The 10,857-nt window shown below is 32.7% G+C and overlaps 1 protein-coding gene across 6 annotated transcripts in view; it reads left to right on the top strand.

Annotated features, from left to right (window-relative positions):
- The first annotated feature begins 850 nt into the window (after positions 1 to 850).
- LOC102597248 (uncharacterized) overlaps positions 851 to 10,857 on the top strand; it is an 11,150-nt gene continuing 1,143 nt past the window's right edge. Inside the window, exons 1-14 of one of the 6 annotated variants that reach the window (XR_001474751.1) lie at positions 851 to 974; positions 2,342 to 2,524; positions 2,643 to 2,754; positions 2,846 to 2,947; positions 5,432 to 5,536; positions 5,812 to 5,895; positions 5,987 to 6,102; positions 6,337 to 6,438; positions 6,554 to 6,667; positions 6,795 to 6,851; positions 7,130 to 7,196; positions 7,357 to 7,410; positions 7,558 to 7,637; positions 9,580 to 9,615. Coding sequence is in view for 5 of the 6 variants with exons in the window: in XM_015313481.1 (XP_015168967.1) it covers positions 2,505 to 2,524; positions 2,643 to 2,754; positions 2,846 to 2,947; positions 5,432 to 5,536; positions 5,812 to 5,895; positions 5,987 to 6,102; positions 6,337 to 6,438; positions 6,554 to 6,667; positions 6,795 to 6,851; positions 7,130 to 7,196; positions 7,357 to 7,410; positions 7,563 to 7,637; positions 9,580 to 9,615 (1,044 nt within the window). In the remaining variant the exon portion in view is untranslated. Of the gene's footprint in view, positions 975 to 2,341; positions 2,525 to 2,642; positions 2,755 to 2,845; positions 2,948 to 5,431; positions 5,537 to 5,811; positions 5,896 to 5,986; positions 6,103 to 6,336; positions 6,439 to 6,553; positions 6,668 to 6,794; positions 6,852 to 7,129; positions 7,197 to 7,356; positions 7,411 to 7,557; positions 7,638 to 9,579; positions 9,660 to 10,857 lie in introns of those variants that run through there. The other 5 variants (XM_015313481.1, XM_006357504.2, XM_015313480.1 and 2 more) reach the window with 5 other exon arrangements.

The raw sequence follows: 10,857 nt of genomic DNA, 5'->3' as shown, positions 1-10,857 counted from the left end.
AACTGTAGATAGCTGCAATTTATGCAATCTTTTCCCTTTTTGAAATCTGAGGTGTTACAGTTTGAATTGACTTTGAAAGTTAAAAGTCATAAGTAGAGGGGGGAGGGGGGAGGCATAGTATGGTATATACCGAATTACCATACCATATTGAAATTTTTAATATCGTGATTTTTGGTATTATTGTATTTGGTATCGTATATGGTATACATTTTAATTTTTTTTTGTATTCGGTAAAGTATTTGATATTTAGAAATAACATTCTGAAATACCAAATACCATACCCAAGTTTATAGTTACATAAATAACATATATATATATATATATATATATAATACTAACAAATATGCAACCTTGTATTAGTATAAACTAAATGCTTACAAGTTGAAACTTTGACAACTCTATTCTGATTGAAATGTATTTGAATTGTAATTGATTAACAAAAGGAGTTGTTTGTACTTTATTTTGCATGTATATTTCTACATGTGTAATGTGTTAGTATGATACAATTGAGATATTTTTTTAATTGTCGAAGTCATAATACTTTATTATACGAGTATATATTAGTCGAACTTAAACAAATTATGATTACTGATTTACCATACCATAGAACCAAAATCGACTTTAATATACCAAATCATACCGAAATAAATTAGTATGGTAATAGTGTAATATTTTAAAAATCGAATACCGAAATTACGTTATCGAAAATTCCATTATAATACTCAAATTTTAGCTTTTCTTATTTTTGTACTTTTTTTACCTAAAAAGTAAGCACTATAAAATATTTTTATCTTTAAAAGCTTAAAAGCCAGAAACACTTGAAATAATTCAATCCAAACATCCTCGGAATATGAAATTATCAAAAATGGGTAAAGTTTAGAGGGATTTGATGTATTTTCCATTCATTTGGCATGAAGTTCCATGATGGCATGAAGGTTTAACCAGATCTCATCTGAAATATTCAGTGAAAATCTGTAAGTTATCAACACTCTTAACCTTTTAAATTGCGATCTTAATTTTTCTAATTTACTTTTGCATGCTCTATACATTCCACTAATTTGTCATATTTTTCCCAATTTTATAAATGGACGATTGCAGAAATGATACTGAATTTAATCATGATTTTCTGGAATTTACTATGTCTTTTGGGACTAGAAACACACATTTTTGAACAATCAATTTTCATGTTGAATCGTAGGCAGTCTTGGAACAATAGTAAAGTTGTCTCTGTGTATTGACGTATAGGTCACCGGTTTGAGTTGTTGAACCACTAATGTCTAATGCTTGCATATGGGTAGTGTATCTACATAGATGCTTCCCTTCCCAAGACCCTGCTAACACAAGGATGTTTTGTGCACCCAACTGCCTTTTGCCTAATTTTCATGTTGAATCCGAGCAGCGTAGTTGTCCGGGATACCGTATACTTTAATTTAGTCGTTTTGGTAAATTGATTTAGTTTAGATAAAGGGTATTAGTTTAGACAAATGATCAAATGATTAAATGATTAAGGATGTTTAGGAGTTGTTTGGACATAGATTTTCCCCCTCCTCCCTTTTATCAAATATTATAAAATAAAAAACTTTGTTTGGTTATTCATTGGATTAGATTTTTGAAAATGTGTTTTTTCATGCATGTCCAAACACAACTTCAATTTCTAAATACCATTTTTCTAACTTCGTTTTCCAAAAACTCCTTTCCTTCAAGTTTCAAACAAAATTATGTCCAAATGCTTACTAAATGTTCTTCTTAAGGGAGTGCAAAAATATTAAAAGACAAATAGTATGGACTGCAGGTAGTTTTTTTGTCTGGTTGTTTAGAAACTAGGAAGAAAATCCTAACTTGAAGTGACATTGTGTTTTGTGTTCACTAGAAGTCTTATCAGTATGTTAGAAACTTGTAAGGTAATGTAGGATAGTTGTGAGATTTAGAGAGTTTTAGCTAACATTTTAATCTTAGAAAGTTTGGCTCACATAGCAATAAGACGGGAGTGAGCATGGAACCTGAAAACTAGCTTTCTTATTTCTTCCCGAAATTTTCTCTGATGGAGCTTACGAATAGCTTAATTGGTTTCTCTTAGAGGCCTTCTTCAGTGAATTCGATTACGAGAATATTTAGACTTTTTTCATTCTAATACTCAATAATTTGGATTCTCCAACAGTAGACGTTGCCAACGTACAAGTCTCTAAACATGCACACTGAAAAGACTCTTAGCAAACCAGCAACATAATTAACATATTAATCTAAACTAGTTGGTATTGCCTACATAGATCTATCGCCTTGATTTTGCTCTATTGATTAATATGTGGAGATAAAGATTTGGCGAAGACATGAAATTATGCAGGTTACTGGGAATAGCTCACATTTCCCCAATGATTAACAGATTCAGCCCTTCTGGCATGACAAGATTTCTTATTCTAGAAAGTGTAGGATGCTGAAGATGCTCAAGGAATTTGTTTATGGTTAGTGCTAACTGCTAACCTTTGGATTACGCAACTTTTATCACAATGACAACCTTGTACCGCAGGTTTGTGGACAATACTTGCACTAGAATCAATTTTATTATACATTTGGATCTGAACTCAAGCTTGTGATCTATGCATATATCTTAGAGTTACCATGTTTTTTTGTTTATTCTGATTCAGTGGGACTTTCAGAAGAACGAACGATAGCTCCAGACTAGTTATAACGTCAATTATAGGAATGGTTTTAGGATATTTTATTGGCATTTCATCTCCATATGTTTCTCTAACAAAGGTAAGGTAGCCCAATCTTTCCATATCTGCTCTGATGTTGATTAAGAAACATTTATCATTCCTTGTAAATTTTTCTTTTGTATCTTTTGTAGATTAGTTTACCTTCAAATCTTGTATCATCTCTAGCGTTTGGCGATGACCATCGTAGACCTTCTATTGAACGCTTTTTTCCAGAGCATCTTGTAACTCCACAGGTACTTATTTCACTTGGATACTCTACTCTTATCTTCAACTCTACCTTATTGTCTTACTTGTCTAGCGTATGAACTTTGGGGACTCCAGTAAAACACAAATGGTATATTAATTTGGCCAGTAAAGTCATGCAAAACTCTTGTAATCTGTATCTTTCTTCCTTACGGTGTTGAATATTGAAAACATGTAAATTCCAAATAAACAAAATCATAAAACCAAATGGATCCATTGTGCTATTAGTACTACTTAAGTGTATGTCATTATGTCGATAAATATCTACTTTTATAATTAACGGCTCTTGTACCTTTTCATTTGCATCCATGTTCTTCTGTCTTAAATATAATGGAAGTCAGCATTTGCAAAAGAACTAGTTGTGATTATTTTAAGTTGTAAAAGCCTTCTTTTTGGTAGCTGTTGGATCTCAAAAGTTGAGTTTCTTATAGTTGTTAACTCTCCCTTTTCCTGTGGTCTAGATGATATCCATATAAAGGCTTACAAGTTCATTAGAGAGTTCAAGGTTGTATGACTAATAAATTGTTTTAATGTAATATTAAGGAGTTGAATATATCAAATGAGTGAAGAGAAATTATCTTGGCGTCGACATATAAACACATATATTTAAGTTATGGGAGCTACTGCTATATTAAGATGATCAGTGATATGATGAAACTTGTGTTATACTGATAGAGCATAGATGTGGAAACATTACAAGGTGACAGAATCAATTTGAATTCATGCTTGGTAAATAGTGTGGGAGGTTATATTTTGGTAAAAAAAGATTGATGCAATTTATAAGAAGAGGAAGAAGGTTCGCAACATGATATTCATTGAACTAGATAATCATATGATAAAGTGCGAAGAAGAATCTGTTCTGGATGATTAAGAAGAAATAGGGGTGTAAACAAATTTATAAATTTCATAAAGGATATGTACGAAGAAGCAATCCCACAATGTTGAAGGAAATACAGAGGAGTTCCCTATAATAATCAGTTTACTCCTTTGAGCTGCATAGTGGAGCTGACTAGAGGTTATGGGTTTTTTCCACCAATTGGGGCTCTCAACTCGTACTTACTTTTCTTTAGTCATATATGAGCTAACCAATAATATAAAAAATGTGGTTCCATGGTGCTTGTTGTTTGCAGATGATATTATTTTAATTAATGAGACTAGTTGGTGTGTCAAGCAAAACCGGATCTATGGAGAACACAAGATAGATAGAATTTAGGATCAATTGAAGTAGACAGATTACATTTATCTTTAGTTAGCCTCATAAAAGATGAAGGTGATATGAGATTATATGAATTATGGTGGATAAATACGAACATTTCAAATATCTGGATTAGTTTTTCATGAGAGTGGCATGACTTATGAAGATGTAACATAAGATTAAAGAAAGATGGCTGAAAGTGCAAAATTAAGAAGATACCAGCAAATCCCCAATTCTATAGAATGATTGTGAAACTAGCAATGTTATATGGACGTCAAAGCCCAAAATATTTACAAGGTGTATTTCATAGAAATACAAATAGTAAGATGCACGTGCTGTCATACAAGATTGGATTATGTTAACAGCGGCCATTGATAGTGCAAATAGTACTATAGAGGATGAATAAGAGAGGTTATTTTGAGATGGGTTGAATATATCTTGTATAGATCCAGTATTATCAAAAAAGCAAAAAGTGCAAAAAAATTCTAAGGTCCGTTGGGGCTTCAAGAGCAAATCGCAAATAAAGAGAAAAAAATACAAATATATATATATGTTTAGTCCAGGACTAATAGTTTATAAGCTTGAATGACAAATATATGAACAAAGAAATTGAAAAATAATTACTATAAAGTGAAAAATCAATTGTTTAGTGTTGCTTCTTCAAAAGAGGTTCATTGGCAAGGAAAAGTATGCCTTAGAACCTTGATGATGACACTGACGTGCACATTAAGCAACACGAAGTGCAGCGCTTAACACGTTTTGAGCCTCGTTTCAGGGATTCATCGTGCCTTTGACAACACTGTATAGATCTCCATATGCACCAATATATTCAAGGTGCTCTAGGAAATCTTCGAAAACTTACAATAATGCAAGCTCCGCCAAGAATACAGTATTATGGAATTTAAGGATAATTTCACTATACGAGCCATATTAACTAGTTGGTATTAAGAAGTATTATTCTTACATCTCTCATTAAACTTGTATCTCCATGTACAGACAACTGAGTATAGTAACATCAGAATCAAAAGCACTATTTTATGATTGGGACATTCTTATGGTTATATGCAGAGCTCATATTCTGAAGTATACAAACTTATATTAGTTACTGGTTCAATAATAAGCTTGGTGGTTGCTTGAAGAAATAAGAGAAACTTGAGGATACACTTGTTGATCCCATGATTATTTTGCGTATGTAAGGAGATTATGATATATGTTTCGACTGCCATGATAGACTTGAGATCAGAGCATCTATAAAATGTTAATCCGTTTCATTTTCTAGATATATGTTCCAACAAATCCTCGCGGTGCAGAGTCCTTGCCACCACGGATTGTGGTCCCTGAATCAGATTTTTATCTGAGAAGGTTGTGGGGTGAACCAAGTAAGGTATGATACACATGTGTCAATAATCATTGGTTAACTTCAATTTTGGGGAAAAAAATGAAAAGGAATATCTGCTCATTGTATAGTGTAAGTTACGTGCAATTTACACTTTTGAAAAATAAATAAATGGATACTTCCAGCGTCATTTGGACATTTGCATTAACAGAAAGGAGAAGCATGTAGGTTGTCATAAAATTTCCCACATTTATTTTATGTATTACTTCCTGGTGCTTTATATTTAGGTGCAGTTTGTCTTATAAATTTTGTGAAATTATTAGGATCTAATAAAGAAGCCAAAGTACTTGGTGACATTTACTGTTGGTTTGAACCAAAAGGACAACATTGATGCAGCTGCTAAAAAGGTAATAACAATGAAGCGATATCATTACTACTTTGTCTCTTTCACTTAACAATGCATTCCAAGTGTGATCTTATTTTCTATGCCTTAATTAGTTTTCAGAGGACTTTCAAATTTTGCTTTTCCATTATGATGGTCGAACAAGTGAGTGGGATGAGTTTGAGTGGTCCAAGCGTGCAGTTCATATCAGTGTTAGGAAGCAGACCAAATGGTAAGACTTTAAATTTGCCTATTAGTTTTGTGATTTTTAAGTCTTATCTATCTGATGCAACAATCAAAGAATAACTTTGTTCTATTCAAACAGAACTATTTTAACTAACATATTTGGTTCTATTATTTTGTTCCACCAAGCTGATCGATTGAAGGGAAATGGATGCTGTTGGATATAATTACTTGTGTTCATCAAGATTTATTCTAATATTGGTCTTTCTCTTGCCTTTATAAGGTGGTATGCAAAGAGATTTTTACATCCTGATGTAGTAGCTGCCTATGATTACATATTTATATGGGATGAAGATCTTGGAGTTGAGAACTTCAATGCAGAGAAGTACGCGCTATTCCCTGGATGTCTTAGTTGGTTTCTCATTTTCAAAAGTGAAAGTATCTGTGTTTTCTCGTATATATGTTGTTTTGGACTAATCTTGGCCACCTGAGTATGCCAGGTATATTAGACTAGTTAAAAGACATGGTCTTGAGATTTCTCAGCCTGGTCTTGAACCCAACAGTGGACTGACATGGCAAATGACTAAGAGGAGGGATGATAGAGAAGTTCACAAGTAACATATTCCGTTAATCCTTTCCATCTCAAATTTTACTTTATTTTCACCTACTTTGAATGGGAATCTGTATAAATTAGCTTATGTTCCTCCACGTGTAAAACTTTTTGTGTGGATTGATTAACAGGAATACTGATGAGAAACCAGGCTGGTGCAGTAATCCACGTTTGCCTCCTTGTGCAGCGTACTCTCTCACTCACTCTCTACTCCCCGTATATGTCTCTATGAGTTCTACTTACCTACTTCCACATGTTTTACACATTAATATTGAGAGGCAGTTAGCTTGTTTCTGCCTTTCTTCAGGGTTGAATGTGCCAACTGCACTCATTTTCTTTTTCCAAGTGCATAAATTCTATTTTCTGAAAATCAGACATTTAAAAGAATTATGACTCCAAACCATATCTTGAGCCCTTGCATATTTTTATAGGATTTATCATACTTTTCATCTGATTTCTTGGTCAGCTTTGTTGAAATAATGGCTCCTGTGTTCTCTAGAGAAGCATGGCGATGTGTTTGGCATATGATTCAGGTAGTTCCTTATACTCTTGGGATCAGATGCATTAACTACCAATGTCATTATTACTCTTTAGTTGTTATAATCCATTCAAGATGAAATCACCCTGATCATGAGTATCTTCTACTATTTCATATGCAATTTATACTAATATTTGTACTTGATTTGATTATAGAATGATTTGGTGCATGGATGGGGATTGGATTTTGCATTGAGAAGATGTGTAGAGGTTATTATTTCTTATTTCCTCCAGATACATTCTTTATTTGTAATAGAATGGTGGGAAAGGATTCCACTGTGGTAAAATGAGAGCTGCAGCGAACTTATTTGAGATATGTTGCTTTGGCAAAATCTTAATTTTCTTTTCCATGGTTAGTGCAGCCTGCTCATGAAAAAATTGGCGTTGTTGATTCGCAGTGGATAGTACATCAATTTGTTCCTTCTCTTGGGAGTCAGGTCAGTCAATGTTCATTTCCGGAAAGCTACTTATTTGTGAAGTAATTAGTTTATTGTTATGTGGGGAAATTTCCCTACTTATTTGGGAGTCAGGTCAGTCAATGCATTACCCTACTTGCCCAACCAATTTCATACTCCGTTTGTGATTTCTTCAGCCAGCGATCTTTTCCTTAAATATGTAAAAGTTGAAATCAACCACCTGGAATTTCCCGAGTGCTTGAGATGATAATGATCAAGTGTGGCCTATATATTGTTATGGCAAGTGTTGTGTAACACCACCAAAACTTATAGTGTATTTGGTACGAAGGAAAATGTTTTTCAATTTTTTCATGTTTTGTTGCACTTACTACTTGAGAAAATATTTTCTTTTAATTAGTGGAAAAGGACGTCCCTTGACCCTAGGGAAGTCAATTACCAGGTTAATGATAAAAGGCCCTAGAGTACACCTGGTGTTTCTCAAAGCTCAGCTAATAAACCCCAACTGAAGCACGTTGGGAATGCTTAACCATGCCAGCAAGGGCATCATGGGATGGTAAAGGACAGGACGTGATTTGATTTATTTTCCGAAAAAGGTTTTCAGCTCACCAAACAAACATGAAAACTTATTTTTTAGGAAAGCATTTCCTTCATACCTAACACAACCTCAATGGATGGTTTTGATCAAGAGAAAGGAAAGAATGCGAAAGTAGCCAAAAAGGAGAAAAGAGGAAAGGTAGGAAATGGAAAAATGAGAATATTATTATAGTTTTGATTCATTAGAAGATAAACAAAGAAATGAGTTTTTCTTAAAAGGGTAGCCCGGTGCGCAATGAATCCCATGTTAGTAGGGTTCAGAGAAGGGCTGCATCCCAAGGGTTAAAAAATGTTTCATCTGATGAGATCTCCTTCCCTCTGATTCTACCCACTTTTTTTATGGAAAGAGCATGTGTTTCATCCTTATCCAACCCTTTGTCTCCCTATTAAAAGTTTGTCCATCGAAAAAAAAATAACATCTCCTATTCGTCTCCTTTCGTTTATCTTCATTCCTTTCAATCAGGAACATCCATAAAAGAATCTAATGCTATGATTTTTTCGTGTTTGCTATTTGATAATTTTGTAAAAGTCTTTAGAAGCATCGTCTAAAGACTAACACAGGAGTAGGACCTAATATTGTCTTCCTTTTGTTGAACTTGTGGAAAGATGACCTAATCTTGTATTACTTTTTTAAAATTAAAACAATAATGGGGTAAGGTGTTACTTTTTTTAAAAAAATGGGGTAAGGTGTTACACAAAAAATTAATCTGGTCAAGCTAGTTAGTTTTGTCATATCAGCAGTTAGTTACGGGCTGTTGAATTAGTTAGAAGCAGTTAGCAAATTAGAATCTTTCTCATTTCTATAAAAGGAATTGTATCATTACAGATTGAAACATCAATTCAAATATACAAGTATACTTTTCCTATTGAATTCTATTCTTCATCTTCTTCTCTTCTCATCCTCCATAGCTGTCAACTCGGTAAAACTCCTGTCCAACTGCTAAAACCTCAGATTCCTCTGAGAATCCCTGCATTTTGGCTAACAAAGGGGGAGGGAAAATTGAGAAGGGGATTACAAGGTGGGGAATTGAACCATCACCAGTAAGGTGAAAGTTTAGATAGTCAATTAAGTGAGCTACTAAGATTTCCGACCCCTTTGTATTACTTTCTCTTCTTGAGGAGAAGAGAAATAGTTGCTTTCTTCCAAATATGACCATGAACATCCCGAGAGTTTGTTCTTCTCCATATGTGGCTATATATCCTACAGTATATTTCCTGCGTTGAATTTGTGTTTTTATAACCATGCCATATTTCTTTGTATAGGACAACAAACTTGCTCATAGATCGCATATATATCATGCTTGAGTTATTCATTAATCATTAATTCTTTGTCATGTTCTTGTTTTCCTTTTCTTCTTTTGGATCACAGGGTGAGACTGAGAATGGCAAAGCTCCTTGGGAAGGGGTAAGCATGTCCATGCATTGCCTGAAATTTATATTGGCAACTATATATCATACTCCCTCCTGTCTTTTTTCATCTGTTGTTTAAAGTTACTTGACTTACTCATTAACCTATACTCCCTATGTCTTAATTTATGTGGCACACCTTCCTTTTTGGTCCGTCGCAAAAAGAATGTCACATTTTTATAGTTGAAAACAATTTAACTTTAAAATTCACCTTTTATCCTTAATGAAATGATATATGGGGAAACTACATAAATGGGTCATAAAATCCAAAATAATTACAAGTTCATACTCAAATCTAATGTAATTCCTGAAATACCACTCTCATATCCATACCCCTCATTCATTAAGGCTAATAATTTTCGCTTAACTGATACTAAATTAGTATTATATACTGTATTGGTATCATTAAGGCTGATAATTTCACTTAACTGATATTAAATCAGTATCATATACTGTATTGGTATCATTAAGGCTGATAATTTTTGTTTAACTGATATTAAATCGGTAACATATAATGTATTGGTATCATCAAGGTTTCTTGGCTAATGAGTAATTTCTAAACAAGAAACCTTAATGATACTAATACAGTATATATGTATACTGATTTAGTATCAATTAAGCGAAATTATCAATCTTAATGATACCAATACAATATATATGTATACTGATTTAGTCTCAATTATGCAAAATTATCAATAAGAGTATATATATATATATATATATATACACTCTTATAGTATCATTAACTAATGAGTGATTTCTGAACAAGAAACCTTAATGATACCATAATATATATCAAGCTAAACGAAATTATTAGTTTTAATGATACAAATACAATATATGATACTGATTTAGTATCAGTTAAGTGAAATTATCAGTCTTAATTATACCAATACAATATATGATACTGATTTAGTATCAGTTAAGTGAAATTAGTTTGCTTAATTATACCAATACAATATATGATACTGATTTAGTATCAGTTAAGTGAAATTATCAGTCTTAATTATACCAATACAATATATGATACTGATTTAGTATCAGTTAAGTGAAATTATCAGTCTTAATTATACCAATACAATATATGATACTGATTTAGTATCAGTTAAGTGAAATTATCAGTCTTAATTATACCAATACAATATATGATACTGATTTAGTATCAGTTAAGTGAAATTATCAGTCTTAATTATACCAATACAATATATGATACTGATTTAGTATCAGTTAAGTGAAATTA

This window comes from Solanum tuberosum, unplaced genomic scaffold (genome assembly GCF_000226075.1).
Source record: "Solanum tuberosum cultivar DM 1-3 516 R44 unplaced genomic scaffold, SolTub_3.0 scf00247, whole genome shotgun sequence".
NCBI lineage: Eukaryota > Viridiplantae > Streptophyta > Magnoliopsida > Solanales > Solanaceae > Solanum > Solanum tuberosum.
The sequence above is the reverse complement of the archived record's forward strand: the minus strand, read 5'-3'. Positions and strand labels throughout refer to the sequence as shown.